Below are 14858 nucleotides of genomic sequence, written 5' to 3' on the forward strand. Positions count from 1 at the left end.
TGGGAAACAGATCTTTTCAAAAATAGCTTTCTATTTTAAAAGTCCTGATTTAAAAAACAAAACAGCCTAGTCTACATATCATTGCTGTAACCATATGATTATGTCAATAGGCAGAAACATCCTTAAACAAAATGCAGCATTCATTTGTGGCAAAACACAAAAAAATCATAAGAATAAAAGAACCTTTACTTAAGATGACTGAGAGGATCTATCTATAAACAAAAACTAGCATTATTTTCAGTGGAGAAACACTGGCAGCTTTCTCAATTAGATCAGGAGTGAAACAATTATCTCTACTGTTGCTGGTACTGCTGCTGTTTTGATATTCTGCTAGAAATGTTAGTTATAGCAGTAAAACAAGAGAATAATTATAGGCAAAAGGGGAAAAAAGGCGGTAAAAGTGCCAGCTTCAGAGCCAGGAAGACCTGGGTTCAAATTCTACCTGTAGTACATCTGAAGCTGTGTTCCCCAGGCAAGTCACTTAAATTCTCAGTGCTCCAGGCAAACTCTAAGATTATAAATGGCAGAGAAAGTGCTGACCTTAACTGGTAAGGGGAATTTCATTACTAGTGAAACCACAGGTCTAGTCCCTATATATTCCTAAAGAAGACGCAAAATTATTTCTACCTGAGGATGATATGAAGTTTTGATGCCTCATTAGGGTACAGATATGATCCTGGTTTCTCAAAGACTAAACTAGTGGAGTGCAAATTCTGACAAGTTCTTCAACTCTCACTCCAGTTTCCTTTTTAAAGCTTTTTTTTTTCTCAGTGAGGCAATTGGGGTTAAGTGTCTTGACCAAGGTCACACAACTAGTAAGTGTCAAGTGTCTGAGGCCGTATTTGAACTCCTGAATCCAGGGCCAGTGCTCTATCCACTGCACCACCTAGCTGCCCCCTGTGTTTATTATTTCATTTGATCCACACTACGACCTTGCTTTATTGATTTAATCATTGTCTAGATTTAATAAAGTGATAAGAGAAGGTGTTAATATAATACATGGGTACATTTTCCCCAAGAGCCAGTTGTTAAACATTTACCAGCATACCTCTGGTTCAGATCCACTGGAGAGGCTTAAGTGTCCCTAGCCATCACAGTTAAAGGATACAGAGAGTAAGAAATGGCAATATGTGGAATAATCATTATTTTTCTATACCATGCATCAATAGGCTTTGTTCATTCCTGGAGCCAAATTCACATAAAGTTAACGGCATATATGCCCTCCACAGAACAATACTCTCATTCATGCTGAATATTCTTCTTCCTGACACTCCTTTCCTTCACTACCATCAAAGTCATGAGCTACCTCAGAGCCCCAGGCTGATGTTCAAACATTTCTAGAGAAGGTGAAGGAACCATACGAGACCCACGTGAATAAACTTGAGGAAATGCCTGGAAGGTGGTATCTATACTCCAGTGGTCCTCCAGGTGGGACCACTTTCACAGCTATTTCCCCATTATTATCAATCCAGTGGTCTATGAACTCCAACTCCCAGACAACCTAATGGTTCATCCTATATTCCAGCGATCAATGCTCCACCATGCCAAATTAGATAAAGGACTGCACCTAGAGCTCATATGCTATCCTTAATCCAGAAAGAAATAATAAAAAGCAAAACAAAACCACACTCTCTGAAATTCTAAGTCTGCTGAGGACAGGTATTATATTTAGTATTTATTATTATACTATTTAGCAGTTCTGCCCTCTGTAAAATGAAAGAATCCTATTAGTATTATCCACTTTGCAATGTTGTTGCTGGCAAATTGTGTTGTAAATTTCAAAACACTATAGAAATGTATTATGATTATGGATGGAAGGACCCCTGGCAAAACATCTAGTCTAATCCTCTTAGCTTTAGGGGGTGGTGGCTCTAAAAAGGAGATCCCAATGTCAAAGAATCTAAAACCCTGAGGAATCTGCTCTTACCTAGACCAAGGAGGACTTATATCCCCTCAATTGAGCCCCAAATGTGTCAGAAGGGTGTAGCCTAGCCGGTTGACTCCAACACTAATGGTTCCTGGGTGGATGAAAATGCAGTATTTATTGAGAAGGCCCACTTTGTGATAATGGAAAGAATTTAAACCATCCGACATAAAAAGGCAACAGTTATATCATGCTCCCATTAGGGCATTCAATAGGCCTCGCAAAAAAATCTAAGACACCAGCCACAAAAAGCCTGCTTTATCTGTTCTATCAGTTCCCAACTTCCACCCATTGACAAGCCTACAAGCCTACATTGACAAGCATCTACAAGCCTACTCAGTCTGTTGATCCCCGAAGCTCCTTAAGCATGTGACCAAGTCTTTAGCCTCAGTCCTGAAAATGATCTTGCCTTGTTCAGACTTATGCCAAAACAGGCTATGCTTCTCACTTAACCCAGCACTTGTGAAATACCCAACTGAGACCCTGACTTAGCTTTAGTGTATCCGCCTCAAATTTGAACCAAGCCAGTTTGACACTGCTTTGCCTGAAAGGGAGGAAGGGATGGATTCAGTAATCCCTACGGTTCCCATAAAAGCTTGAAAATTCTAAGTTTATTTCTATGGTATAGGGGAAAAATCTCCAAGTCCCTACTTACTGAGATCAGGAAAAGACACTCAAAATTTCAACCAAGGGCTTTAAATCTAGAACTCATTGGAGCTGCTATTAAAGATGTTTATTATTGGAGACAGCTTGAAATCTCTTTAAATGACAGAAATGCTAACAAAGGAAAGACTTCTGGTTTTAAGTAATAACAAAATCTTTAGGTCTCTATTTTTTGTATGTGTGTGATGTTTAATCTAGTCTGTGGTGGCCTGGATGTTTGTAGTGTTATATACACAGATGAAATAAATCTTGACCATGAATCTTCAAACTAGCTTATTTTCCGCAGCATAGACAGAAATCTAAAGGCTTCATAAAGGGACAAGGAAAGGTCACAGGAGAAACAATGTGTTCCAGAGGTGAGAAAATAGAATAAGCCCCTATACCAAGAAGGTAAGGGTGGTTGAAGAAGCTGCCACTTGCTAATGAATGTGTCTACCAAGAAGCTAATATGTAGTGTTTTATAGTGATTTTAAAAAAATTTAAAATGTCCCAACCACTGCACAATGGAAAAAGTAGTGGATTTTAATAATGGAAAAAAGAGTAGATTTTAGTCAGAGGACCTAGTTTTGAATCCTGTCCATGCCATTTATAATCTTTGCAATCTTGGGCAAATCATTTAATTTCTCTGCCTCAATTTTCTTCTGCCTCTAAATCTATAACCCTAACTAATCCATATCTCCAGTGAAGATAGATCATTTATTTACCTTGAAGCAGGGTTACACCTTTTTTGGATCCTAAGGATTCCTGGGTTGATGAAGATGCAAAAGAAACTGACTTTGTAAGTGATCTCAGTAGCGCCTACCTACATCCCTTTAGTCTCCTTGTTTTCCTTCTGTTCCAATTCCTCTGTGGAATTTGAAAATGGTGGGACCATTAGCTTATTCCTGAAAAGTCTTGGATTTCCAGGATTAGGAAATGGAGGGGAAGGGGAACTATTAGCTAAATCCCCTCTCTAGCTACTTAAAAAAAAAGTCATTCAATCTCTATCTGATAGATCCCTAAAACTATCAAGTACTTAGGGTACTCATTTTTCCCAGAGGATTTTCTTCTGTATGGGGTAATTTAAGTGAGTCTTTGGCTAAAGGTCAATGGGACATGAACCACCTTAAAAAAACACCCGAATTTAGAGGTTTATAGTAGAGATTCTTAATCAGAATTGGACTGATGTGAAATAAAACAAAACTGGAAATCACCTTCTTTAGTAGTTGAGTGGTCTTTTTTATTTCTCCCTTGGCTAGGCAGATGCTGCCCAGAATATAGAAAGTTTCTGCCACTTTCTCACTATAGTCACCATAGCTCATCAGTTGGGACTTCAGTGAGTTCTTCAAAAGTTTGTAAGCCTCCTAGAAAATGAAAACAAGCCATTAGTATGATAAGTTTGAAGGAATGCATTGGCTACCAATTAATTATCCCCCAAGGCTCTAGAGAAGGTATAATAACTAAGATGCCAGAGAAAAGGCTAGTTCTCTCCCATGCTTCTCAAGGATCTAGAATAGTCTTTGTCATTCTCAAAGTGTTGAAACTCCTCCCGATCCTTTCAATGCCAAAAAACAAACAAGCAAAAACTAGTGGCTTTAGATTCTGGTTTTGTTCTATTTTTAAATTTAAAAAAAAAAACTGTTTTGGGGGGGAAGTGGGGCAATGAGGGTTAAGTGATTTGCCCAGGGTTACACAGATAGTAAGTGTCAATTGTCTGAAGCTGGATTTGAATTCAGGTCCTCCTGAATCCAGGGCCAGTGCTTTATCCACTTCAACACCTAGCTGCCCCCTAAATAACATTTTTATTTAAAGTTTGAGTTCCAAATTTTATCCCTCCTTCCCTCCCTCCCCCTTCCCTAAGGTGGTAAGCAATCATACATAGGTTATACATGTGCAATTATGTAAAACATTACCATATTAGTCATTTTGTATAAGAAAACTTGAATAAAATAAAAAATGAAAGTGAAAAATAGCATGCTTTAGTCTGCATTCGTTCATTCAATTTAAGTTCTTTCTTTGGAGGTGGATAGTATGGATGGATCATTGTATTGCTGAGAATTGTTAAGTCATTCACAATTCTTCATAAAACAATATTGCTGTCACTGAGCACACCATTCTCTTGATTCTGCTCACTTCATTATATCAGTTTATAGAAGTCTTGCCAGGACTTTCTGAAATCATCCTGCTTGTCATTTCTTATAGCACAATAATATTGCATCACCATCATATACCACAGCTTGTTTGGCCATTCCCCAACTGATGGGCATTCCTTTGATTTCCAATTCATGGCCACTACAAAAAGAGCTGCTATAAATATTTTTGAACAAATAGGTCTTTTTCTCTTTTTTGGGATGTCTTTGGGATATAAACCTAGTAGTGTATTGCTGCATCAAAGGGTATGCACAGTTCTATAGCCCTTTGGGCATAGTTCCAAATTGTTCTCCAGAATGGCTGGATCTTTTCACAACTCCACCAACAGTGGATTAGTGTCCCAGCTTTCCTACATCCCCTCCAACATCCAATATTTTCCTTTTTTGTTATATTTGCCATTCTGATAGGTATGAGGTGATGCCTCAGAGTTGTTTTATTTTGTATTTCTCTGATGAGTAGTGATCTATAGCATTTTTTCATATGATTATGTTCTATTTTAAAGGGGGTGATTAAAATGTTATTTAGTAGGAAATCATACCATATAGGAGGCATATGATTTCCAAATGTTCCCCTAGCTAATGTTCAAGGCCAGTTTTCTGAGTTCTATAATTTTGCCACAGTATATTTGAAGAGGTTTGAAACATTAGAAAAGAAATAAAGTTGGGAGAAAATTCCTTTTAAAAAATCTTAATGGGTCGGGGTGTCATTGGATGTTATCTTGAACATATCTGCCTGCATGCAATCTGGTAGGTCATGATATTCTGGATTATTCATCCGTTATGAAATTTCAAGTAGAGGGAATTTATAGTCCATCTACTTCAAGCCTTTCGTTTTAACAGTGAATAAAGGGTGCCCTGAAAGATTTTAAGTGATTGTCTAAAATCCTGCACGAGGTAAGTAAAAGAGTCAGCATTTGACCCTATGTCTTTTGGTTTCAAAGCTGATGTCTCACCACTGTGCCATCCTTCAGACTCATCACATCACCAACTCTAGACCAGGGAGACCTTATCTAGCTAGTGAGGCGTGAAGATCAAGCCCTGCCGTTGAATTTTTTTTCATGGCCAACAGTGTAAGCACTATACTCTGCTATGGACACTAGGTGTGTACCTCCAACCAGAATTTCCTCAAATATTTGTTTTTCATTTTCTTCAACTATAAAACAAAGCTGATTTCATCAACCTGTCCCATTGCTTTCTCAGGCTTATCCTCTGATTCTACAGAGAGTGTCACCACAAGGGAAATAAGGTGGCTAACTTTTAAAATTTTGTTTTCTTTCCTCAGTTACTTAAAAATATTGTCAGTTTTCAAACAATAGTGGTTAAGGCAGAAATGGGAAAGGGAAACAGTATTTTCACATTTCGAAGTTGGAATGACAATGATTGCCTTCAGTTCAGTTCCCTTGAATTCAACAGAATAAATGTTGAGTTTCTACAGGGCCCCTGATGTTTCTCACAGAGGAAGGAGGAAGGTGAAAAGTTGGTTAGTTATGGTCAGTCACATGTGATCTCATGATTAGAAGCTTTCTTGCTCCTACATTCTGCCTTGAATTATAAGAGAAAGGTCAAAAGTTCCTTTCTTCCAGGCAAGCTTTCTGATGATGAAACCCATGAGCCTTATAAGTGAAAAGGCCATGAATAAAATGCATTCTTTGTGTTCTGTTTTTCCTTTCAGTGAGAACAATAACCATGGTTAAGAGAAGGCTGAGTTGGCTTTGGGCCCTCAGGAAACCAAGGTATAAAAGCTGATCCTGGGTTCAATGGTTGGTGCTTGTCCTTTGTTCTCAAAGAGGACCAAAATGATATCACTATGTTGGAGTATTGTGTGTCCAACTTCGGCTGATCAGACCAATACGAGCTCAGAAGGCTCTACCACAGGTGGGGCACAAATAGATCATGTGAACATTTGGAGTGGAGATGTCTCTAACTTTAAGCATCTCACCTTTCTTTTGAGCTACTGCGATTCTGCTTTGCTCATAGAGCACAGCGCCTTTTTTGATGCGGGCTCAGCATGTTGTGTGGTCCTTTGCCAGCATCTCCCATATCATGCAATCAATTCCAAAGTTCTTCAGAGAGATCTTGAGAGTTCTGAGCACCATGTGAGGACTTGCCTCGTGGGAGTCCTCCTAAAATAGTCTTTTAGGCAAACATACTTTTGGTATTTGATAGACGTGGCCAGCCTATTGTAGCTGCAATCGTGTTTGATAAAATGAACACAAGGGCATTATTCAAAAGCAAGAGGCCTATGGGATTTTTAAAAATAGATTTGTAGTCAACATTAGAGAGCCTCTGGTCTGAAATGATTTGCTGAACGCTTCACAGGTAGTAAGTGGGGAAGTCCAGATTCAAATCCCAGTCTGCAGACTCTAAATCCAGTGCTGTTTTGATTATACATACCATAAGTATCTGCTTGACTGCAAATCTTCTATTTTTGAAAGATCTTTCCTATATCTCTCACAAAAGGATATTTACTTCCATCTTGAGCAAAACCAGACCCGAATCTCAGTCCTGGTTTTGCCACAAACCAGCTGTATGAATTTCAATGAGTCACCAAATCTCCCCAGGGCCTCAGTTTCCTCATCTATAAAATGAGGAGGTTTATAATAATCTTTCAATTTCAATTTTTCCCATTCTTTTTTTCTTTTATCACATTCTTACTTGAATTAGCTATGTGTCTTATTGTATCTCCATTAGATTGCAAGCCCCTTGAGATAAGGGCTATATTTTATGATCTTTACACCATCATGACTTCTTTGTTGAACTGAATTAAATTAAGGGGGTAATTATTTGCTTTTCAAGTGGGTACATGAAAGGATTCCTTTAATAGTGAATTTTCCTGGGGCATTTTAAATAAGATTCAAATTATAAAGAGAGATCCAATATATTATAAACTTTTAAAGAAGACATCAACCAAATAGTGCATTTACTTTATGATTTTCATTTCCATATTTAGCTACTGCTTCACAACGTAAGAATATGTTCATCTCTTCACTGTTTCTTATGTGTATGTTGTTTTGTTGTTGCTGCTGTTGTTCAATTATATCTGGCTCTTTGTGACCCCATGTTCTATGTAATAGCATGCCAATGTTGTCTATGGGGTTCTCTTAGCAAAGATATAGAGTGATTTGCCATTTTCTTCTTCAGTGGATTAAGGCAAACAGAGTTTAATTGACTTACCAGGGTCACGGAGCTAATAAGTGTCTGAGACCAGATTTGAACTTAGGTCTTCCTGCCTCCAGGCCCAGGGCTCTATCAACTGTGCCACCTTAACTGCATCAATATTATTTACATATTCTTTAAAAGACAATAAGGAGGGGCGGCTAGGTAGCACAGTGAATAAAGCACTGGCCCTGGATTCAGGAGTTCCTGAGTTCAAATCCGGCCTCAGACACTTGACACGTACTAGCTGTGTGACTTTGGGCAAGTCACTTAAGCCCCACTGCTCTGCCAAAACAAACAAACAAAAAAGACAATAAGGAGAAGGAAGTGGCAAACCATTCCAGTATCTTTGCCAAGAAAACCCCAAATGGGGTCATGAAAAGTCTGATATGACTGAAATGACAGAACAAAGACAAAAATTAATTGTAATTAAAAGCACCTATCTCACAGAATAGTGTATAATGTATTCTTATTTCTGATTTCATGAGAGATGAAGAATGACTATTATAGATGAAAAAACAAAACTAGTGAGTCTTAGATCTAGCAGGACCGAAGCCTCTTAATCAGTGATAGGAAGAACACTCATTGCTCCCTACCAAAAAGAAGCACATCGTTTTAATTATACCTATAATCATAGTAAACTATAGCACTTTGATGGATCTGTAACCTCATCAATTCATCCCTTTCTGCCATTGGTGCAAATCACAGGACTCCGTGCCTTCATTCTTATATTATCCTTGTCCATGTTCTCCCTTAGATTTCAAAGAGAAGTCATCCAAGATGTTGGAGGCTTTCCACTAGAACTTTTTACATTTTGTGGATTCCAGTGAAACTTTCAGGTAATCCCTCTATCATCCCTCATTCTCAACACTTGCCTTGATCACCCCCTTTCCTGTCACAGAGTTCTTGAATGTGATTCCAGATTCTACATCTTCCATATTTCTTGGGAAATATGCTGCAGCTGACTTGTGCCCATTATGTATTTTTCCATCACACTTTGGGTTACTTGCAAGTTTGATTCTTCAGTGATTGTGATATTCCAAGGTTTGCAACTAAACAGAATTTGTTTTTTTAAAAACACACACACACACACAACCATGATATGTTCTTGGATATTGGCTGACACATATGCTTGCTTTGTCTGTTGGTTTTGCCTGTTTGTTATGAGGAAATATTCAGGGAATTGGTAGGAAGAGTATATTGGGAAATAACTACTATAAAAAGGCATCAATAAACCCTTTTTCTTTTATTAAGATGGGATTTTGTACTGGGAAGCAACTTTGGATCATTAAAAGCCCCTTACATTTTCCCAAATTCAATCCACAGTTTCTTACCTATAGTCATATCCCATCCAGATTTATTGTCCATTTGCAATGTGTGTCCTCAATATATTTACTGATATGCTAAGTTAATGGATTGACCATCCAACCACAGTCATGGTCTGTTCAATGGGCCATTTAAATTTACCTATTTATTTTTTCTGCATAGGCTATTAAGGAAACTTCTTTTGATGGATTATGGAGATCTCATTTAAAAGATCCTGCAATGCTCTGAAGCTAGATGAAATCAGAATAATATCATCCACACAAAAAGGAACATCTAGAGAACCTCACCACTGATAAGGAAACTCTCTTCCATCTGGACCTCCTTAGAACCATAGGTAGATCCACAATGGCTCAGTGGAGAATGAAGGCGATCCTGGGTTCTTGAAGGCAATGCTAGAAAAACCAAGATCTGGTGGGGTCTAATGTGCTAGAAAGGTGTTGAGTACGGTTTCTGGTATCACAATCTGTTGTTTGAGGAATAGCTAAGCTATATACCAGAAGGTTAGACACTAGAGGATAAACGTCTTGGCCTTAGAAATCTATGATATAAATGACCCTTAATCCTGTGCAATGCCCCTTTTAGTTCCATAGGAATGATTTTGGAATGATGGAAAAGGAAGCTTAAGATGCTAAGAATCACAGTTTTTAGATTGCCTAAAAATGAGAATTTTACTATAAAGGCATTCTAAACATGAAATCTTTTTCTAAAGACCAACAAATAGATATGTTATTGGAAGAACTGAACCACATGAATAATATTACTATTCTTGCAATTTACCTAACCAGAACAAAGATACAGTTAAATGGAAGGATGGTCCGTATCTTTCTCTTGGAGAGGGAAACAAAGGACACATCATAATTGGTTTCATCATATTCTCAAATGCAACATAAACACATTTGACTATTTTATCTTTTAGCTGTTGTGGAAAGCAAAAAAAAAAATCCATGAGATAACTGTGGTTTATGTACCAGGTTTTAGGAAACATTTTAAAAATTCTCATAATCTGATATGCTGTAGAGGATGAAGGGATAGGAAAATTCTATAAAAATATGAAAATATCTTCCAAACTAAGTCAAGATATACTTTGATGCATGGTGACTTTACAATGAGAAGGTGGGGACTGGTGAGAATTATAATAAGTAGGTTGGAAAATTTGGCTCATTTTGGAGAAATAAAATAGCCCAAAGCCTTGTGGACCACTTAGAAGCTTTGAATATTCTTATCTGAAGACAGCTGGGCAGTGAAGGACATGGTGAACACCAAACATCTTTATAGAAAGTGAAAGTCCCTATATCTTTACAGGAAATGACTTGTAAACTGATGAGGGAATCAGATTAGAATGAGTCCAGTGTGCTGTCAAAACATTCACTAGTTAGAGCAAAGGCCAAAATCAATAGCAAATTTGGACAAAGGCTAAAAAAGGGAGAAAACTTTAAAGCATTCTATAGATTCAGTCTTACTTATTCAAAAAAGGCATTAATGAAAAAGAAAGGAAATGAAAAGGAAAAGTTATTGATATGATTATTACTATTTCCTGTAAAAATTTAATATTAGCAAACATTTTATCTCATTTCCAGAGATATAAGGAAACCAAAGGCTATACTGGTTTAAAAAACAAGCCCAGGGGCAGCTAGGTAACACAGTGGATAAAGCACTGGCCTTGGATTCAGGAGTACCTGAGTTCAAATCCAGCCTCAGACACTTGACACTTACTAGCTGTGTGACCCTGGGCAAGTCACTTAACCCTCATTGCTTTGCAAAAACAAAAACATTAAAAAAAAAACCAAACCCATTTGTAAAACAATACAAAGCATGGAAGAAAACTATTACCATATCACGTCATTAAAAAAAAAAAAGAAAACAAATGTCAAAATGCCCAAGTGTTTCATTTTAGAAGACTGTAAGACTTAAATGAACCGCACCATCCCAGGAGCATTAATAGATGAAACTAGGAGATTTCAACAAATAGAAAAAATAAATTGGTTAATGGTTTTAAAAAGATCAATTTTCATTTTCAGCAACAAAGAAGCCATGCCATGTTGAGCCTAAAACCTCGGTCCTTGATGTACCAGAAAAGGAAGCTGAACTAGTATTAGAGAAGATCAGATAAGGAGGAAGAGTTGGACCATTCTAAGTAAACACCAAGGAAATCCACAGGAGAGGCAACATTCTCTTGAAAGTGCTGTGGGATCTTTTTATAGGAATCTCATAAGGGAAAGATAATAAAGGAACGGAAGGGGGAAAAACATGATCAAAAACAAGTGGTTAAGGGGCATCTAGATGGCTCAGTGGATAAAGCACCGGCCCTGGATGCAGGAGGACCTGAGTTCAAATCTGACCTCAGACACTTGACACTTACTATCTGTGTTACCCTGGGCAAGTCACTTAACCCTCATTGCCCCACAAAAATAAATTTTTTAAAAAACCAAGTGATTGAGGGAAGCATCAATAACTAATGACCAATTTGGCTACTTTTCTCATCTTCATAAAATCTTGATTAAAAAAAATTATCAAGAGACTATACTTCAAGGAATTCATGCTAGGCACTGAGGATACAAAGACTAAAAATAAAATGATCCCTATCTTCATGGGACTTGCACCCTATAGGACAGAAACAGGAGATGGAAACAAGAAAGTTTTTGCAAATAAATCTCTACAGTGGACCACATTTTTACAGTCACACAGTTGACTGTAAGGTGAAGGAATACAAACAAGTTCTGCTATTGATTGTTAATTTTTTAAAAAGTCATTTGACTTGGTAGAGCAAAATGAAACCTTTTTTTTTAAAAAAAAGGGAGTCCAAGGGAGTCCTTCAAGCATGTTGTAATCATACAAAATTCCTTGATAAATGCAGCCACAGATAAAATTCTGTTCAATGACTCTGTGGATTATTAACTTCAAACAAATCATAAAACAGGTGTGCTCACCATACATGTTTGCCACATCACTGAAAGATTTCTTACATTCTCCCTAATTATTATTATTATTTTTGGTGGGGCAATGAGGATTAAGTGACTTGCCCAGGGTCACACAGCTAGTAAGTGTGAAGTGTCTGAGGTCACATTTGAATTCAGTTCCTCCTGAATCCAGGGCCAGTGCTTTATCCACTGAGCCACCTAGCTGCCCCAATTCTCCCTAATTATTAAAACCTTAGTTGAAAATGTCATTAGAAGTTTAAAAGTGAAAATGTTAAAGATTGCACAAGGAATTTTAAAATATGCATATATGAAGCTCATGTGACACTTATTACAAATTATAGTCTCACTGTTTTACAGTCGAGATGTTAATGTGTAACAGAAAGAGGCACCATACTACCTTTTACCCATAGAAGGGTGCCAAAGATACTCTTCTAAGTCTAGAAAAAAATCCTGTAGAACTTTTATTCCATGTTTTGCTATCATCCCCATCTGACATTAAAGGCTCGCTGTAGGTCATGATTTTTGTCCTGCTTAGGGTTTAGAAGAAACTTCCAAAATAGCATCTTACTGTAGAGACTGTCATCTCCACCCAAAAAAGAGCCCAGAAGAAGATGGAGAAAGATTTACTGGAAAGTGAAAATGGATATATGTTTTGTTCATACTACTGTATGCTCCCCCATTAATTTAATTGCTTCTAGCTCAAACAAAAAATGTGGGGTAGATCCTTGGTGTCACCTCCCTTTCTATTGCTCTCTCCTACCTTTTGTCATTCTTTCTCTTCTGTCTCTCAGGTACCCAAAGCATTCAAGCTGCCATATGGCTTTCTAAAGACTCCTAGAGACCCCAGTCAGGCCTGTCCTGTCTACTCAGAATCACCCCGTACTTGGAAATTACTTCAGTCTCTTTCCTTCATTGGCCCCACCCCTCAATCCAATTGGTCTCCATGACTAATAGTCTAAGTTTTCAAAGTGAAAGCCCACTTCCTCTACCACCCCCAAATTAGTTTTTTTGTTTGTTTGTTTTTGTTTTTGTGGGGCAATGAGGGCTAAGTGACTTGCCCAGGGTCACACAGCCAGTAAGTGTCAAGTGTCTGAGGCTGGATTTGAACTCAGGTACTCCTGAATCCAAGGCCAGTGCTTTATCCACTGCGCCACCTAGCTGCCCCCTAAATGTTTTTTTTGGTAGGGCAATGAGGGTTAAATGACTTGCCCAGGGTCACACAGCTAGTAAGTGTCAAGTGTCTGAGGCTGGATTTGAACTCAGGTGAATCCAAGGCCAGTGCTTTATCCACTGCGCCACCTAGCCACCCTAAATTAGTTTTTAATGTTGATTTCAGCAGAGATATTTTTGGGCAAAGAGAAACTTCCTAGTATCCCTCAGATTACATGCTACCCAGAGGAGAGTAATTGAGTGCTAGAAAGAACACTGGCCTTGGACAGGAGAGCACAATTCTGGTTTTGACAGTAACCATCTGTAGAGTGAGTCTTTTAACTTCCTTTGGCCTCAGTTTCCTCCTCTGTAAAATGATGGGGGAGGGCTTGGTCCAGATGATCCTTAAGATCCCTACAACTCTAGGTTATTGAATTGTTGCTATAGCTGAAGTGGATAATGGTGATATATAATCAAAAGGTTCTCTCCTTCCTCCACCACCACCACCACCACCACCACCACCACTCCCTTCTAGCTAGAGATATTAAGACTTATAACTGCTCTTTCTTGATTACCTGTTTTTCTCCAATTTGTAAAAGCCATTTGCTGAATTCCTCAGTGGCACACATTGTATGATAATTATCTGGGCCCAGCGCAGCTTGGTATGCCTTCAGGCTGCTTGTAAAATACAGCTCAGCAGCATCTGAAAAGAAATGGAGCAATTGTTTGGGCAGATTTCGTTCAAGTCTTCAGGAGTCCATGACATCAGATTTTTATTACAAGGAAAACTCATGCGTGGGGATTCTCATAACCCAGTGCTCCACCAGAGCACAGGTGTATGGAATTCTTTTTTTCTTTCTTTTTTTTTTTTTTTTAGTGAGGCAATTGGGGTTAAGTGACTTGCCCAGGGTCACATAGCTAGTAAGTGTTAAGTGTCTGAGGCCGGATTTAAACTCAGGTACTCCTGACTCCAGGGCCGGTGCTCTATCCACTGCGCTACCTAGCTGCCCCAGGTGTATGGAATTCTTAAGTGCTAGGAAGCTAATACTTTAAATAAAGTTAATATTGAGTAGTAAAGATATTGAACTATTGTCTAGGACAATCCTGGCTTAAGTTTATACCTAAAATAAAATTACCCACTGAATTTTCATTATATGAAAAGTTGAAATAACCGAACTCTACAGACATGAACTTTTTCATTCTTTTAAAAAATATATATATCTAGACAGAAGTGCTCATTATTCATGAATACACTAAGTTCCACAAAATAATAAAAGACAGTGAACACAACACAGACATAAGCTTACATACTAGTGTGTGTGCGCATGGAAATGAAGGAAAAAAGAGCCGATTTATTGGAAAACTTTATCCAGTGAGTTTCACTGAGTAAAACATTTACTTTAGGGGGCAGCTGGATGGCGCAGTGGATAGAGCACTGGCCCTGGAGTCAGGAGGACCTGAGTTCAATTCCGGCTTCAGACACTTAACACTTACTAGCTGTGTGACCCTGGGCAAGTCACTTAACCCCCATTGCCTCACTAAAAAAAAAACAAAAAAACATTTACTTTACCCCCCCCATCCTTGAGTATGCCT

At 38.2% G+C, this 14858-nt stretch overlaps 1 protein-coding gene across 1 annotated transcript in view; it reads right to left on the reverse strand.

The window, feature by feature from the left end:
• TTC23L (tetratricopeptide repeat domain 23 like) overlaps positions 1 to 14858 on the reverse strand; it is a 38025-nt gene that overhangs the window by 3921 nt on the left and 19246 nt on the right. The window contains exons 8-9 of the mRNA XM_043978726.1: positions 13841 to 13968; positions 3781 to 3930 (exon numbers count right to left, since the gene is read on the reverse strand). Coding sequence (XP_043834661.1) covers positions 3781 to 3930; positions 13841 to 13968 — 278 coding nt within the window. The remainder of the gene's footprint in view (positions 1 to 3780; positions 3931 to 13840; positions 13969 to 14858) is intronic.

Source organism: Dromiciops gliroides, chromosome 1, assembly GCF_019393635.1.
Source record: "Dromiciops gliroides isolate mDroGli1 chromosome 1, mDroGli1.pri, whole genome shotgun sequence".
Lineage (NCBI taxonomy): Eukaryota > Metazoa > Chordata > Mammalia > Microbiotheria > Microbiotheriidae > Dromiciops > Dromiciops gliroides.